This window comes from Cebidichthys violaceus, unplaced genomic scaffold (genome assembly GCF_023349555.1).
Source record: "Cebidichthys violaceus isolate CVI_PGR_0920_01 unplaced genomic scaffold, fCebVio1.0.p SCAF_15, whole genome shotgun sequence".
NCBI classification, from domain to species: Eukaryota; Metazoa; Chordata; class Actinopteri; order Perciformes; family Stichaeidae; genus Cebidichthys; species Cebidichthys violaceus.
In genome coordinates this window covers 12,234,196-12,252,918 of record NW_027176318.1, presented here as the reverse complement: position 1 = coordinate 12,252,918, position 18,723 = coordinate 12,234,196, and the positions used below count along the sequence as shown (strand labels likewise).

Below are 18,723 nucleotides of genomic sequence, written 5' to 3'. Positions count from 1 at the left end.
TATATCTAATGGGATGGGTGTGTTGTTTGGACGCACCCACCCCATTCTGTGTCTAAACATATATATACACACACATACATATAGTATATATACATATACATACTGTATATACATACATATGTATATACAGTATGTATACGTATCACCTTATTATTATAAAATGTGCACATAACTGTCAAAACTTTGTCCTTGTATGAAATAATATATATTTATTAATGTAACAAAAACGGAGACAAAATGTTTCATGCAAAGACTTTTATTTATGAATAGTCTGCAGTACTGTACAATAGCACACACGTGTTTCTATTTCTGATCATCGTCACTGTCAATGATCATTTTAAATAGACAAATATTGTGCCTTCAAAAACAGTTCCCTTTTCATAATAATCTAAAAATACCTTGTTCTGTTTTAAATATGTAGCATAACTTTTTGAAAATAAAATATACATTATATGAAATATAACAGTTGTTTATTAGATAGACTATATAGTACCAAATGCAATTATATGCAAATACACCTCTCTGTGACTTCTTACGCATTTCATGCACAAAAAAAAAAAAGAAGAAAAAAAAAAAAAGGATGCCACGCGCATACAAAAGAAGCTGTACATACTTCTGTATGAAAATAGAAAATATCAAAGCAAGATGTGCACCAATAGTCTATATCATGTTACAAAGAACTTGTAGTACAAAAAGACCTACGAGAATAACGGTCATAACACGTTACCTGGAACACAGAGACTGGGTTGGCAACAGGACAAAGACAAAACCTCGCACTGAGTATCCACTGATGAACTCCAGTCAGAGCTACTTCTATGCACGTCTACGACCAGATCCAACACGTCCAACATCAAATACTGGATCAAAGAGTGACAGGGTCAAACAAGCAGAACCAGAAGTTGCAGTTTTAGCTTTGAATTTTGGTATTACACCCAGTAAATGTAGATGTCCAATGCATAGCATAAAGTTTGGTTTGGTATGTTTTTAAATTTCTTGTATTGCTACCCCGTAAGTGAAGTGAGTGTAAACCAATTGCCAGTTATGCCCACAACACACAAAAGCACTGATATGTCAACATGAAAGTATTGAACATGTTCAGATATTGTGATTATGTGATTAGTATTCCAACAGCAATATTCTGTACAGCATCAATATTAAGCTTCTTCGGCTTAAATACTATTATTATCATGATTATTGCCAAAACAACTCCAAATGTCTTTCTCCAAAGTAAAATGAATCACTGATGTCCAGTTTGAATCAGGATCGGTAAACCGACAACACTGGATGTGTTACACACAAATGAAGTTCTCCACAGAAACAGTGTGTACAAGGCACACTGCGATCAATATAGCTACATCTATTATTTCCTGCGCAAAAACAAAAGCACTTCTGAAATCACTGTGAACAAAGGGAAACTCCACGGTTAAATATAGACTTCTGCTATTGCCACAAAATATAGATTTTCTTCTTCAACAGTATGAGGACGAACAAAAATAACTCTAAAATCAGACGTTTCTGACGCACAACGTCGATTGCTGATGCGGAGACTGACGGTGCCGGAGAACGGGATGAGTGTAATCTCTGAGTATTTGAAGAGATTATCAGGTGCTCACTGTGAACATGAAGCCAATAATCTCAGCAGTGCAAACCTAATACTTGTACCAAAAGGTAGCGCTTTGAAGCAGACGTTTAAATGAGATCAGCGCCTTGCTGCTCAAATCATGTCACAAATGTCCCAAATACAACGACTATATTGCTCTTATGTGAAACTATTCAAGGACCACAGTGTTTCTCATTGCAATGCTCTTTGAGTACATTCTCTATCACACAAGTATAAGAATAAAGAACAGGGGGTTTCATTATTAGTAATACACCCAAAGACTACACTTCCAAAAATCTAGTCTTTTCTTAACATAGATAAGAAAATATACATTTTTCAGCAATTAAATGACTTAAATTGATTTTTATATTCTTAATAAAATCTTATAACTCTTTCTTATTTACATTTGGTGTAGGTTAATACTGATTGTAATGCAATACTGTTGCCTTCTTGTTTTGTTTTTTTCCTGTTACATTTCTTTTGTTTGTTGAGCAGAAGCACTTTTACATTCATTTTTCAACACCCGAGCTCGAGAAGGAGCCCAAGTGCAGACGGGAATAATGACATGCATTTTTCCAAAAGCAAAATACGTGGGACAATTTCAAAAGGAGGAAGTCAACTTGCTTGAGCAAATAAACTTTTGGAGAGAATGGAAGGACGAGGACGAGGACGCCGGGGTTGAAAAGGCCTGGAGAATTGGCACCGGCGGTGCCTTTATTTGGCTGTAGAAATGCTCTCGCAGCACCAGGACAGTCAGTTCTGTGAGAAGTAATGCGTAACAATATTGGAGGGGGTCACGGCTGACTGAGCCGCGAGGTGAGATGAAAGCCTTTGTTGTTGGAAAAAGCTGTTAACTTGAGAAAGACAGATTTCCGCAGTGGCGAAGGCAGTGTCAGAGGTCACACTCTCTCGACTTGACTGGGGTCGTAGGAGTCTGATTAGAAAAGAGAAGAAAGAAAAGATGAGACAACACAATCAAAACGAGGCAGAACGATATTATAGGCCCTTAAAAAGGTGGACATTAAAGGTACCCTGAAGTTCTTCGTTTGTTAGACCTCAATTCAGCTTCCAGCTGCTTTTTAGCAATGTTGCTTTTCACACCTGATGCGCACCGTACCGAGTACATATGAACAGTATTTGAGGCCACTTCTTCAAGTAGACCCGCCCACAGTTAGTACAGTACACACTGCTCACACTAATCAAACAAGCTTTGGGGTCAAGTGTGCTTGGATCTGGGCCCGGGTCCCTGATGTGAAAGCCTCCAAACACTGAATGTAAGCTGTAACTTTGTCAACATTCTTGAAAATGATCAGGAATGTAGAGCTATCCCTTTAACACTAGATCACACTTTAACTGGAGGAAAAATGGCAGCAACCTCAGGTAGAGCAACTGATGAGGGACCCCTCTCCCAGGACTGACCGACGTTGTTTCTGTGTACAGAACAATACACCCGTAGTATACCCATGTTTACATAGCGAATACCCATACATTATACTACGTGATTCTGCTTCACTTTGAAGGCAAAGTAAAAGAAATGGTTAATCTCTTAGTTCCTTCGTACCCACCTGATACAGAGAGCATCTCCTCATCCTCCATATTCGAGGGGCCACAGGTCCCAGTGCTGAAGCTGAGAGGCAGCGTTATTTCTCTCTTGGGAACACTGCGTGGTTTAGGAAGAAGGGGAGGTTTCTGCAGCTTGGTGCGCTGCTTTGGTTTGGGCAATTTTTGTCCCTCAGCTTGTCGAGTTGCCTCCCCTCTACTGACCTCGGCTGTATTCTGTCCGTCTCTCACTGCCTCCAAAGGCTTTTCTTTGTCATGCTCCACAATTTTGAGCTCCACCTCTCCGTTTGACGCTCCCTTTTTTAAGTCAACATCTACTTCTTTACTCTCTTCATTCCCAGCTTTTAGTGCAATCTCAACATTCATGTCTACCGCCTCCTCTTCTCGTCTTTGCTCTTCTTCACATATCCCTTCACTCGCTTCTTCTTTAGGTTTACAGTCTTCTCTAGGATCTCCCAACTTGTCATGTGTTTCATGTGCAGTCTCATGCTCATCTGGGTTCTCCTCCCCCTTCCCTCCTTCCTCTGGTTTTGTATCATTTTCTTCTTCTCGTTGCTCCACAACTTCCTCCTTTGTGACTTCCTGAACTTCACTCTCCTCTCTGTCAGCGTCCCTCTCCTCAGAATCAACTTCTCCTCCAGACTCTGAACCTTTGAGGCTAAGGCGTCTTATTCGAGACACTGAGTCCAGCTCTTTCAGACGGGCCATTCTGTCTGGGGTTGACCTGCCCAGAGATGTAGCAGATGCGGCAGCGGAAGAGGTTAGCTTATCTTGCAAGGATTCGATTAGTTTGCATGCTCCACCTCGCCCCCTCCTCTCCACACTGCACATACTGAGTGCTAGCTTGTCATCAGGGGTGACGGGGAGGGATAGGGGAAGCGTATGAGGAGGGAACTCGGGCAGGTCAAGTACCAACAGGGACTGAATCTCAGTGTCTTCACCGTCACTGTGGTTGCTGCTGTGCTTTTGTCTGTCTCCTTCCTCGTGGTCTACTCCTGATTCTGTCCCCATGACCTCCTCCGTCTCTGCTCCCTGAACAATCAGGGACTCATCTTTGACTTGCTCACACTCTGCTATCACCTGCTGTGTCTCTTCGTCTCGACTGTGTAGTTTCTCAACTACATAGGTATCCATGTCGTCCTGGTTGTCAGCCACAGCCAAGGACTCCACTGGAACAGCTATACCCAGGATTCTGGCAGCCCTCTGCTCGATGGTCTCATTCTCGGGGATACCTTTAGCGTACTTGACCTCATACAGGTTGCTGAGGTCCTCGGCAGGTAAAGAATTGGCTTTCTCTCGATTCAGTAAGTTCTCCAGGTGCTTATCTGCCATGGTCGAGTCATTCTTGTAGGTCAGAGGCTCAGAGATGGCATATCTCCCATTGCCATCATCATCCTTTAACACAAAAGAAACCCCCCTGGTCAGCCTGGTGATATGTGGTGAACCCTCTTTCTGAGGTGATCTGCTGCTTTCACTCCTGGTTCTATAGATTCTTAAATTCACATCACCCCTGAATGGTGAAACATTGTCTGATTTAGGCTTTCTCTCAGTCTCTACCTCAGCTTGAAGCTCTATATTTGAATTGTGCTCAGGGCTACCACTATTTTTAACAAGTACTGTCCTGCTCTCCCATGAGAGCTGCGCTGACTGACTAAACCCATTATGATCGAGTGGCGATGGGACGGAAAGTGAGCGCTGCATTGGCTCTCCAGGACCACCAGGAGTCTCTGTGTAGACAGTTAACCCTACATCCCTCAGCAAGGACTCTTGAGGGACTGGGATGTCCTGCCTATAGGGCCGGTTTGGCTCATTGTGTGGGGTTAGTGAGGGCAGGAGGCAACTGTCTCTGTGGCCTGGGTTGGAGAGAATGGGTAATTCATTTGTTGATGGTATGTTGTTGGCCTGTGGTCTGGAGAAAGCACTCTTAATGTCCATGGAGTCCAGATCAGCCGTAGAAGCTAAGGACGTAGATCTGACTTTTAAATTGTTAGGTTTTTCTATGTGCATTGGTGGAAGACTGATTGCTTCCCTGCCTGGTTCTGGATCAGCAGTGAAATGTGCTCCTGACTGAAATTGGTCTAATCTCTTATTCGCCCCATCTAGATCGTCAATGCACTGACCCACATTGGGTCTTTTGCTGATTGTGTCTTCCATCTCCTTATTAATGGTCTCCAGTTCTCCAATAGCATCACAGGGTCGACGGTTCACTGGCTTTAAAAGAAACTGACCAAAGGTCACTTGCTCTGCAGTCTCAGGGGGATTGGAGCTGCTCTTCTTGGGGGACGACGGCTGCTCTCCTTGATCCCAGGCCTTCGATGGGGGGGATGGGTCTTGTTGGGACGGTTGGAGGCATGTCGTTTGAGTTGGGCTGAGGCTAAGACGGGAGAATGCGCTGTTGCTGGAGGGATGAAGGTTTTTCTGGCCTGCCATGGGGTAACCATAAGAAGAGCTACTTTCTGGCCCCACACCAATATCTGTGGTTTTATTTGAGACAGATTGAACAGGCTCTTGTCCCCCAGGAGGACTCTGGGGTTCTGGACTTTTCACCAATGTCAAAGGTGAGCCAGTCTGGGTTTCCTGGTTACGGTACTGGTTTCCAGGCCAGGACCCGGCATAGCACAACTCTTTGTCTTCCCTGGCTTGAAGTGCCCAGGCATCTATTATCTCCTTCCTTAGAGGAGCCCTCTTGTAGTTCCTCATTGAGGATGTGCTGCTGGTGTGAAAGTGAGAGTAATGGGGTTTAATGAGCATCTCATTCACCGACTTGCTCCGCACGTTGGGGCTCTCTTTGAGGCCCACAGCAAAAGTCTCTGTGTTGGTGACAGTCAGGCTTGGTATTGTCTCATTGTTGTTCTGATCTGCCGCTAAGTCTTTGCTAATGTTGATTGGTGTGTGAACAGGGACAGACACAAGGCAGAAGATGGTCTCACTCACTCTTCTTTTAGTGTTCTCTGGCCCTGAATCTGGGACAATTTTCTTCACTTGGGTGATGGTTTCTGCAAAGACCTGATCTGAGCTGGACCCCTGACGAGAACAACTTCTTGTTAACGGGGCCTGGAAGGCTGAAGAGGGAGATGAAGGAGGACGTTGGTTTTTGGGATATCTGTTGCAGTTTTGGTCAGTTGCTGGGAAGTTATCGATAGCCTTTTTGTGCAAATCACTGTGCCACCTGTTATTGTCATTGTCGAAGTCGCTAGAAGACGTCTGGTTAGCATCATCGGCCAGTTTGGCAGCGATGAAAGGCCCCAATGGCGGGGGCAAAAAGGCACTGTCACTGGATGCAGGCTCCGACACTGTGACACTGGGAAGCTCATTACGGATGTGCCGGATCTTGTCAGCATCCGTCAGGGAGTTGCCACCCAGGGCTGAGGAAATATGGCGGATACGGGGGTCATCAAAGGGGATGTATTGGATCCCTCCACCGGGACGCTCCTGGGTAGTATACACAGGGTAAAGCTGCTTCATGCTCCTTTCTCTATGGGGATCAGGCCAGGAACCAGCTGGATGTCTGGTGAACCAGTGAGATCCATCTGGAGCCACGTGTATCTGCTGGTACACGTCCCCTCTGTACCTAAAAGTAAAAACAACACAGCTGCACTTTATCTTTGCAACAATAACTTCAACAAGCCAAAAATGAATACAAAGTGTGAAAAGTGTTCAAAAACGATTCAAGTATTTGGTATCTGTTTAGCATGCTAAAAACTACTAGTCACTCAATTTTAGAATACAATATAAAAGTACCTTTGTTGCACTGAACAGACATTTCTAAATATCAATGAATATAACCAGAGAACAAATAATGATCTGGACACATTCAAGATATATTTTAGTCTCATGTTTACACTACAGAGCGTTACAGCCTCTTGAAGAAGTCCGACCATACACACTCAGGGGGAAAATTCATAAAGAATGGATTGCAGCCACTGATAGCACCATGAATTATGCAACAGCTGCCTGCCCCGTCATACGGTCCAATTCACCAAAGATATTGTGCTAATGTTATTTTAGCGCAAACACGGCCAAAAACGTTGAGTGCAATTTGCTCTTTTTTTTTGCATCTGATTTGAATTATCGACGTGGCAAAGTGTAAATGCGCATGAGGCCAATGCGCCGGAGGTGAGGGGCGAGAGTCAGCCTGAGCGAGAGGTCTTGTCAGTAGGGGCTCATTTGTGTATTTGTTTATATTCTAAACATGATTTTTCATTCATTTCTTTCTCGTTTTTCTCATTTTATGTATTTTCAGAAATGTAATGTAGGGGAGCTTTATTTATTCATTGACACTACATGAACTGTCACTGCATCCCAAAATAAATGAGCTTTGAGTGACAACCCTTATAAATGCTCTTCAGATACCTCCAACTCTCTGAAGACACTTTTAATTTAACTGTAACTGCTTGCGGCTCTCAGTGCTGATCTTTGTTAACTTGACTGTTTTTGCATAGACATGAGAAAATTTCTGCACATTACATAATTTAAACACTTTTAAAAAGCACAGGAGGACCAAAATGCTGTGCTTGGCAGCTCCTAAAGCCGCGCAATTATTTTGTAAAGTTGCCCCTCTGTTTTCAATTTAAAAGCACTTCTAATTTATGTGAAAGGGAAAAAACGTTTAACTTATTAAGATAAAGAAAAATATACCTGTAGTCAACAGCAATTTCACCATACCCCCGGCGGCCCCCTGCCATAATAGGAACTCTTTTATATGATGGGGGAGGGATGTATCCTGGAGGTCCAGAGTCCTGTGCAAAATAGTCCAGCTGAGGGTCAACCGTCCTTGATATTGGAAGTGGGGTTCTGTCCCTGGCCTGGAGAATCACCGAGTCTCTACCAGACAACATCTCACAGCTTCCCCTGATCTGCTGGTGCATCTCATAAGAGGGAGGTCTGGGGGGTCGTGTGAAGCGGGGCTTTGGTGTCATCGAGAGTTGGTTAGCGCTAGCCGGCCTGCCATTCTCCGGCCAGCGGGGCGACCGGTAAAGATCATGGTGTGATGGCGGGTGGCCATTGACCCGCCTGAACAGTTCCAGACCGGATGAGTCTATGTCCACATATTGCAGGCTTTCAGGCTGCAGCATCCTGGGCAGGGACTGGGATTTGGCTTTGGCCCTCGGATGGACTACCATACCCTCTGGTGTCCTGGCATGGAGTCGCTGCTGCTCCTGTGCCCAACGCTCACCCTCACTCTGTGACAGCTGGCGGCTAAAGCTCACGGCTGGACGCCACTCATCTGTCCCCAAGCTCTGGCACTTCCTCTCACTCGCCATCCTCCAGTGATGGAGAGCTGCTTCCCTCTCCATAGAGCGGGCCTGAGCCTGGACCTGGGCCTGAGCCTGCACCTGAGCCTGGGCCTGGGCTGCCCAGCGCTGCCTCTCCTGAGCTGCTCTCTGACGCTCCTCTGCAGACAATTCTTGGCCTCTTGCTTGTTGAGAGCCCTCCGGCCTGCCGTAACCCCCCTGGCCTCCTCCGTGAGTCTCTCTGAGGTCAGCATAGTCCAGCAGCACAGTGAAGTCCTGGCCTCTCCTCCTCCAGTAGGACACATCCTTGGACTGCGACTGAGGACCTCTTGTGCCATCACAGAACCTGCGAGGAAACACAAACAAAGGCGTTGTTATGCTTCAATCAAAGTGCTTGTTGGATGGTTGAATAGTGTCTGAAGCCACTTCCTCTACACCTTTCCCACGTCAGAGCTGGGTTTTTATTACAATCTGGACAAGCAAGCCCAGTTTACACAGCAATTGGACAGGTATGCAGAGATAAGAAGGGTTTGAACTTCCTTTTCAAGCAATTACTTTCTGCCCCTTTTTGTTTTCAACACTATGAATTCGCACAAACTAGTTTGTTTTCAAGCATAACCCAACCTTTAAGTTCCTTTGGTTTATATCTGATTTAGAGATATGCCAAAGCAACGTGGTAATATACTCACAGCAAAGTTATGAGCACTTAAAAACATTACAGCAATCCCATAATCAAAACACTGAGATGCAATAACACAGGCCAACAAATCATGTCCCCATGTTAAGAGGCAAATAACAACTAACAATGAGGACAGATTAAAAAGAAAAAAAGAAAGCATTTCCCACTAGATGGAGACAGATGTCCATGAGTAGCAGTGCAGCATCTGGTAATTGAGATTTTCCATGGAGCATAATGAACACATTACACAATGATGCACTGTGGCTGTTAGTCCCGGATGTCCTCCAAGACAGATCAACAATTTAGAGGACGTTTCATTGACAGTCCTTGTATTGCACTTTTCTTTAGCTCCTAATCTGAGGAAATGAGCGGCATTTCTCTAAACTAGTGCGAGGAAAGCTCCTGCTGTATCTCTGGGAAGGATGTTGGATGGCAGACCTGATGGGCTACAACAAGATGCGATGGGTGTCTGCATACAGTCCGATCATCTCAGGCTATTTGTGGAGTGACTGACTGACTGACAACGCAAACAAGACGCAAGCACATGCGTACACCCCCTCAAGGCCGAGGCCACTGAGCGTCCTTGACATTTCCATCCATGATCATCACTGGCCAGAGACGTTTGCTGGGGGAAGGGGGGCTAGCCATGCCAATCTGCTGAATTTGAGGGCATCTTATGTAAGATGAGTTACCATCATTAGCCTAATTGGGTCTAAGTAGCACTGCCTAATGGGAGTGCCAAGATAGGCCTGTTCCTTATCTAAACTAAAGCTGCCAGGCAAAAGGGATTTGGATGAGTGGAAAAAAAGAAGGATGAACAAATAACAGACTGAAATCTCAGAACATATGTCTTAGCAATTCCCACATTCCCAACAGAATGCTCTGATAGCACTGGCAGAGCGGCGACATGAAAATGCGGATTACTCGTCTCAAAGAATAAAAGCGAAAAGGGAAAAAAAATAAATAAAACACAAACACCAACCACTGACACTATTCAAGGTCATTCGACTATTTTCAGATGATCTGTCACTGGCTGGTGGCGAAAAGGGATTAGGTGGGGTGGGGGGGGGAGTCAGCCAAACAAAATGTAAGGAAAAAGCCTGCCTAATTTGTGTGTGGACATGGGAACAGCTGTATTGACTTTGTCTCAGTTACAGCACACTTACCCCCAGAACTGGTGCAAATAGACAAATTAAACAATCCTGTTTTGAGGGAAAAACAGATTGGCTGCAGCCGGGCGATATCTCCGGAAATATCATACAGTCCCTACCCAAGAGGGTTTCAATTGCATAACGCCAGACGGAGCTAAATATAGCCTATCCTCCATATACATATTTAAATACACCCTATGTGACTCCTGTATTATTGATGGGGTATGCATTATGTAAGTAGGTATAATACTTGTGAAAGAGTGGAAGTCGGTAAGGCAGATTGGTTGTGTTTGAGGGCAGAATGGGGGAAAGGGGGTAGGCTGACAAACCTGGCAAGCTGTGTGTGTGGGATCGGGCATGCTCAAACGGGGCACATAGGATCGCCCAAAAGCTGCTTTGATTACAACTCCGAGGTCCCATGTGGCAGATTAAAACTCCAGCACACAGTATCCCTCCTCCCCTGCCCAAGACTTGATTGGGAAGAGGAGGAGAGAAGGGAATAGAGCTGAGCTGAACGCAAGGGGAAAAGACAGAAAGACTGAAATGGCAGAAGGGACTGAGGAACTTATGCAGTTCCATTTAAGAGGCCATGCAAAAATCCACATGCAAAACTCTGTGATGACGTATATATATTTTCATTAATCTGCTCCATCAAAGCATCATAACAATGAACGATTGTGTCATTTATCAATAAAGGTCGACGACGCGCGTCGGTCGATCGGGATCGGGCGTGCAAAAGGGTCGGACCGGCGCTCATCACTGGTGTCGAGGTGCAGCACACATTCTGTCTTACCCGCTGTCTGAGGTCAGCGACTCTCCCAGGGAGTGGGTGTCCATCTGGCACCGGTTCTCGCCCTCCCGCCTGGACAGGCCTCTGTCCCTGGGTTCGTTGTTGTTGTTGTTGGGACAGCCGCTGCCGTACGCTTGGGGCTGCCTGGATCCGCCACCGTTCCCATAAGGCATCCCGGGCCCCCTTTCGTAGCCGTTCACTGTCCTGGGGCCGGGCCTGTTCTCCAGGATTTCATGGTGTTTGCTGTAGGACGGCGGTGAGGACGAGGGAGCCTGGCGGGACGAGGACGCGGGTGCTGGGGTGGGGGTGGAGGAGGAGGTGGTATGCTTGGGCAGCTTGTATCCATGAGAGATGAGGAGGTCCTCCACGCTGTACATGGTCGCATTTGTTTATGCTGGTGTGTTTTCTTTTTTTCTCTCTCTGCCTTTTTTTTTTTTTTTGAGTGAGAGAGAGCAAGAGAGAGAGAGAGAGAGAGAGAGAGAGCGAGAGCGAGAGAGGAAGGTAGGTCGGTTGTCAAGGCGTCTCTGCTTCTTCCCTACATGCAGCGGCAGGATCACCGACACAGCTGCGCAGCTGAGGCCATCACTGGGAGAAAAGAATCAGAGAGAGGGGACGACATGAGGAGACAGAGAAAAGAGGGTGACGCTAAAACCATTATACCCGTTACCCGTGTCCAGTTTTTTTGTCAAGGGTCCCAACCCATGAGGACAGTTGTGAGGACGAAATGAAAAAAAGCCCCCCCCCCCCCCCCCCAACCCAAATTCTGAGCCGCCACGACAAAACCAAGATCACCCGCCTTCCCCTCCCTCCTCTCTTCTCCAGTCCTCCTAGCAACAACCCTCTTTCCATCTCACTCGGAGACCCATCAAAACCCATCTATGTCCAGAACCGATGAGGACGGGCAGGTAAACAAACGCCCTCAGAAACAACCCTAAATAGCATGATGATCAGTGGCAACAGGCGTTTCAGAGAGCTGCTGGTGCTGCGGTGAAATGTCACTGTTTACAATGGGCTCCCTGTAGACTTCCATACAGCGGCTGCAAGGTAGCTGTTAGCAGCCAACCACCGCTCATGTTTTGCATCAATGAGGCAACCGGGGGTTTGTGTTCCTCTCCGTTCACTTCCGCATCCCCTCTCTCGACATCTTTTCTTCATCTCAAAGGTATTTTCTGGTTACAGTCTAAAAGGATTGAGGACATATTTTCAGCTGCATGCCCTAAATAAATGGCGGTCTGGGATACGGGTTTGCATATTGCAAAACTACTACCTTTATTTCTGAAAATTACAGAATATCAGAATCGGAAGGAAGGATTCAGCATGCTCGGTGCCTTCTTTTTCGGCGTGTGATAAAAATGATTTGCCGATCGACGCAAAATTAATCCGTGAAGCAATTATTCTCGAAAAACAATTGTAAAAGATTTCACGATTTCCTGTTTTCCTGCTCCTCAAATGTGAATTTTGGTTTATGACAGCCGACTGAATACATTCAGGTTTTGAACTGGTTGGACAAAACAAGCCATGTAATGACGGGATGGACATTATTCACTAGTACTTGGCACTTTATAGACCACTCAACACCTCAATTAATCAAGAAAATAAGCATTAATTCATGAATAATCGATAGGTGAAACCCTATCTGTGGTCTTGACAAACACCACCGCTCAAAGTGTCTTAATTTGGCTTGAAGGTGGAATAGTTGTCAACACTGAATAAACCCTAATAATCTTCAAAGATTATAAAAGGTAAACGAGAATTATGACTTTTGCTTTCTGCCCCCAGAAAATGACTACGCTGTAAGTATTAGTATGACGGACGGATGAAGAATTGAATCGGTGATACCCAGGGTGCATCTGCTCATGATGTAACGCCCTTGATGAAGTCATGCTTGCTGCCTTGTCAACAGGACAGATGCTGCAGCGGCCCCCCCCTCATTCAATACTCTCCACTGGAGCATACTGCCAACAACCTGGCTGTCCTTAATAAGAAATGGCATTCGGGAACAACGACGCCAGACTAGCTGCCAGAATCAAATGCTGTACAGACAGTTTAAAAGTCAATCACACACGATGATCGTTTAGCGGCGCGGCCAGATTGCTTGCTTTCGGTTTTGACAGACTGGCGACGCAGCCTCGCCGGAAATTAATTCTGCTGCAAACAGATCAGCATTTGTTGTGCTTCTTAGCATTTGTTTAGCCACAGTCCCATAGAGATGACAAAATCCATCTCTGAAAGGAGTCCTGACTCCTCCCTCCCTCCTCGTACCTGAACCCTAGGACAGCCTACTAGGTGATTAACAGGATTCAAGAGCGTGAAACGCCGCTCTCTTTGTACATCTGGCTCGCTAATACGATTATCTTTCTCATTTAAAACCTTAAACCTGTTAGTTTTGGAGGATTGACTCTTGGCGCTTACCCAGTTAATACTTTAGTTGAGTTGAACTCTTTGCATTTGCGTTTTGACTAATCTCCTCAAGGAGAGGCTAGCTCTGAGTTTGGTCGGGGAGGTTCTTGTGACCAATGACGACACACACAAAGAAAGGGGGAGGGGGTTTGGTTTTGCTCATTTTCTAGCATGCAGACCTGGGACATGCACAGTTTTTCACAGACTGTTATTTCATGAACTGTAGCTGAACTTCCTGGGCAACAGGCCAGTGACTACGTTCAATAACATAGTGGCTCTGAAATACTGTAAATGTCGGCAAAATGGCGGTATATATATTTGTGCTCATTTGTCATAACGGATTATTCAAACTCATTTGATTAACAGGAATGTTTCTCTGAAATTGGAAACACTTTTCTCCTCTGCTATAAATTAAGAACCTGCACCAGGTGTCCCCACAGCGATAGAGAATCCCGTATCAGACCCAGATCACTCAGATTGGTATCACCACCCTCTTCTCCCTGCAGGGGAAGTTTATCCGTCCAACCAGGCAAAAGGCTTAATTAGCCGAAGTGAGCCTTGGGTCAAGGGCTATGTTCATTAATATGATAATTCACTTTTGTCATGATCGCTGCACATTAACCTGTTTTATCTGCACATCCATATGCTTTCTAATCTGGCTAAACCCTTAATCTGAGGCAATTGCTCTTGGTGTCATCACCAAATGAGGATTATCTCCACCATCAGTAAGAGCGAGGATTTCCTCCTGAAAAGTGACCTGCCTGCATTCAGTCCTCCACCACAACCCCCCCCCCCCCCCCCCCCCCGCTCCTTCCTTCCCATGGCAAGCCCTGTTTAAATACTGCTAATGCTGTTACGCAACGGAATTACCCATTTTATATCAAATAAAACCTCGGATTGAAGCAACGGTATGCAACAATGGTCGGCTTTCATCCCCCTAAACACAACAACATTGTGTTTCGCTACAATGCCGTCTTGTGTGAAAGAGACTGGCATTACAGGCTCTTGGATTTGGAAATTCGGGGGTGGGGGGTGGGGGCATATCTGCTGTATTTTAATGACATGGTTCATTCGAACAGAGAAATTAATGATAGAGTTTAAGGATAACATGTGCTGAAAAGTGAGCTAAAAATAAAAAGGAACCACAAGAGGACTGGCGTTTCCCTACAGGCGACCCTCACACCAGCCTCCACGTTTCCTCTCATCAGCCACTGAACACTATTACCGTAACATCAGTCACATTTACTACGCAGCCAAAGATGTAAGGCAGCCGCTTTTGGGGTCAAGTGAACTTTAGTCAAGGCCATGGCTTGTTTGTTTAAAAAAAGGTACAAGCATTTTTTTTTAGCTGCATGGGGGGGGGGGGGGGGGGGGGGCTGTGCCCTTACTGGCAGCTACACCAGCGGCAAGCTGCAGGGGCATGACGGCTTGCAGGTTGACAGTTTGGTGTCAGCTCCTTATTCATGGCCCAACTGAGATGAGGGCATAGTGGGGAGGTGGGGAGGTGGGGAGGAAGGGAAGCAGAGGGACAGCATGGGTGGCAGACAATGCAGGATGGAGACCGAGATCAGGCCTCGGGGAGAACAGAAGTGCAGAGTAAGAGGGTGTTAGCAAATAGTCCAGATTGCGGGGGTGGGCTACAGTTTATGTAAATAAACTTTATAGCTTGTGAGCAACCACGACAGTCGATGACAATATAGTGCATAAGAAGCAAAAAAGAACAAAAACAGAAGATGGTCTGCGATGTAGTCAAAACAAATTGAGTAACAGTGATGAATGTTGTCCAAAAGAACACAGTGAGACGTGTTAAAATAGCACATCCCTCCCAGAAGTAACAAACTACAGACAAAAACAAGTCTAGAAGGAACAGGCCCCGGCACGAAAAACACCACAACAAAAGGACTCTCAAACGCCAGAGCCTGGAAGAAAAGAGGCGTTCAGCCCGCTTCCTAAAAATATTCCACCAGAGCCGCACCTCTCCGCCACATTGTTCCCAGTCTCCTCGGATCTACAACAACTGACCCGAGTGGGTGTGTACTTGGCTAGTCTGTGGCCTGCATCTGTTAGCACTGTGCACGCACAAGGGATTTCTCAGGGATGACAGCCCATCGCATTCAGCGAACAGCAACGCTCTGCAGATTGTTTATCTATGTGACATCACCGTGTCCAGCGGAGGGGCCGTCTCCCTTCCTGAGGAAGTGAGTCGTTGTTGTGATGGGAGGGGGGGGGGGGGGGGGGGGTTAACGGAGGACAGCCGACGGTGTCGCAAATGTTTCCAATCAGGCTCTCTGCGGGCTCCCGTTTGTCCCGCGGAGAGAAGTTGGTGAGGCCTGTTTTTTTGGCTGGGACCGGAGTAATAAACAGCTGACCTCTAGAAAGGCACAACGCTCTCCACGTCAGGTGGGCTGTAGCTCAGCAACATAAATCACATCAGCTGGGGTCACATCAATCCGAAAAAAGTTTAGGGCCGTTACGACCAAATTAGCAATGACGACAAATTCAAGTTGAAAATCTCTGGAACGGGTTTGTGAAGTGACGAGTGAACATCTGTTTAAGCGATGGGTAACAACAACAACAACAACAACAACAACAACAACAACAACAACAACAACAACAACAGAAGGACATCGCCATCCGTCACAGCTCGTCCATGTGCTTCCTTCCAGCCTTCACGCCCTCGTAGAAGAGAGAGTAGAAACAGGCAGCGCATTGCGAGTCAATTAGCTCATGCGGAAAAGGTCGAGCCAAAAAAACACCCACTAACATTATTCTGTTGAGTATATCCCATGGCAACGGTTGTTTTGCTTTTGTGAATGGCAGCCCTCAGACAATAGCATGTGGGCTGCTCAGATATTCCCGCTGCACTGCTTCAGTCCAAAACTTATTACAGTCGGACTCCGCTGGCAGCGAAATCAAAGGCAGGATGGGATAGGGAGGGGGAGGGGGAGGGGGAAGGGGAGGGGGGGGGGGGGGGGGGGGGTTTCTATTCCACCATATTCCAACACATCATGGACTGAAACAGTGTGGTCTGGTTGTGATTCATTTTCAGACTGTCAAAAAGTAGTCCAGCCAAACGTTTGTTACTGTTTCAATCCAAAGAAAATGTTCAATAACAACTGGCTCACGCACTGGAGCGTGTAGCTGATCGCTCATTAACGCACGAGGCGAAGCTGCGCAGCAACCAGCAAGACACTGAGAGGTTTTTTATATCAATGGACTCATTTCCCCATTGTACGGCGGGCTTAGCTCAGTTCAGCTGAAAAATGTAGCGATTTGACGTCATGAGATTTCCTCCAACCGAATGCATCCAAAACACTCGCATGTGGAGGGAAGATTCGGGGCATTTGCTCCAAAAAAAACGCTGCAGCTCGTGCCAACATTTGAAAAAAATTATCATTTCATATGGGGAACAAAAGACAAAACATAAAGGAGGGGTTATTAGTCACGCTAATCCACCGAGGCACTGTTCTGCAGCACACTGGGCTTCACCTGCACTGAACTGCTCCCAACCCATGCGGTTTCTGAGCACGCCAAACTAGCTTCATGGTAATTAGTGTCTGTCAAGGTCCGGGGCTCGCTAGAGATGACAGTGGAATGGTTTATCAGCCAGAAACACAGTGATCAAAGGGTTAGCGCGCTCCGGCTTCCTGCTAATCAGATGGACTCTGCATGCCTCTCGCACAGTATTACAGAAGGAAAGGGTAATAAACAACCCAACATAGATGGATTTGACCAACGCGAGAGACGGTGCCTCATTAAGGCAGATTAAGCTCATCGAGAGTATGATGTCTAAAGGCAGCTGACGGGACGCGGCAACGGCAGGACTGTGGTGACAGAGGACTGTGATGCACATTACAGGTGGGATCATAAAAGGCTCTCCCACGCAACGGAAGTACAGTGTTGCCGTGATGGATGGTGAATGTGGAAAAATTGAAATGCGTGGAAATGAACGGTCTGGATTATCTCAAGGGCTTAATCATACAACTGACACACGGACGTCCCGATGCGGACACTTTAACGCACCGGCATCGTCCGGCTGGGACATAACGGTATCTACACCAGAACTTGCACTCCAGTGCGCGGATCACACTCTCTGCCCTGCGCTCTCACTCTGAGAGAGGCACACTGGCAGATGTCAGCGGCTTTCACACGTTGGTGGCCGGCTGGCTGGCTCCGTCCGCCGGCCTCCTTCCTCCTCCTGCCTGCGTCACCTCTGCTCTGACATCACACGTGACATCAGGCAAGCACCTCCGAGGGGATCCCTGTAGCCGGGCAAACATCGGATGACTTTCAAGGGCTTTGGCTGCTACCCAAAGGCAGAAAATAAATGAACAAATTCTTGATTCACTTGACCTAGAAATAAAACCGAAGACAGACAGGGACTGGACTGAGAGAGAAAGATTATCTGTCAAACTTACAACAACCATCGCACGCACGCACGCACACACACACACACACACACACACACACACACACACACACACACACACACACGATTATTGGAAAGAGAAAGTCTAGCCTGCAACAGCAGGAAGTCAGCCCGGCCCACACTTATCGCTGGCTGTTTGTACCGCTCCTGAAAGTTGAACCGGTATGACTCATTTTCATAGCCGTGGAGGGGCCCTCCAGTTTTCGCTGACCAACCCTTTCCTCCGCTGCTGGAAGGAATTAATGAGCTGCTTCCCTTCTTAATACGCTCCCCGTCCCCCCACACCACCCCCCCACCCCCTCTCTCCTCGGGGCATCTAGCAGGGCCTTGTGTTCACACACCATGCCGGTCACAAGGATGTGCGAAAGACCTACCACATAACACACACATGCGCACCTAAGATCTCACCCTTTTCTGTGAAGATGCACATTAGCTGGTGCTGGTCTGGGCCATGTTGTTGTTGGGTTTTTTTGCACTATTTTGTATATATATATATATTTTTTTTAAATCTACAAATCCTGCACGCTGTCAGGAAAACGCTTCTTTACTGACATTTACCAACAGCTTTGGATGTAAGCTCGCTGAGCTATGAAAGGTCTTGGCAAGAAGGAGCGGATCACTCCCGGGCAATGTTAATAGCTCTTTCATGAGTTCTAACACAACCCATATTAATCAGACCCGAGGCTGTGACAGAGCAGCCAAAAACAAGAAGTGGAGATCAAATAGGGAAAAACTACACCTAAGATGATGACGCTCCATTTGTTCACCGCAGCGACACGACTGAGCGATCATCTTGAACTTGAACCGATCAGGTGGAATCTTGGCTTTGACAATCTGGCCTCTAGAGGTCCCTAAGTGACAGGAACGATTTATGTCCCGA

The 18,723-nt window shown here is 46.5% G+C and overlaps 1 protein-coding gene across 6 annotated transcripts in view; it reads right to left on the bottom strand.

Moving 5' to 3' along the window:
• Positions 1-240: 240 nt before the first annotated feature.
• The window catches only part of jcada (junctional cadherin 5 associated a), a 36,100-nt gene continuing 17,617 nt past the window's right edge, over positions 241-18,723 (bottom strand). For all 6 annotated transcript variants that reach the window (XM_068710102.1, XM_068710099.1, XM_068710101.1 and 3 more), the window contains 4 exons: positions 11,018-11,599; positions 7,799-8,740; positions 3,166-6,731; positions 241-2,534 (listed from right to left, as the gene is read on the bottom strand). In XM_068710102.1, coding sequence (XP_068566203.1) covers positions 2,500-2,534; positions 3,166-6,731; positions 7,799-8,740; positions 11,018-11,391 — 4,917 coding nt within the window. In that variant the 5' untranslated portion in view covers positions 11,392-11,599 and the 3' untranslated portion in view covers positions 241-2,499. The remainder of the gene's footprint in view (positions 2,535-3,165; positions 6,732-7,798; positions 8,741-11,017; positions 11,600-18,723) is intronic.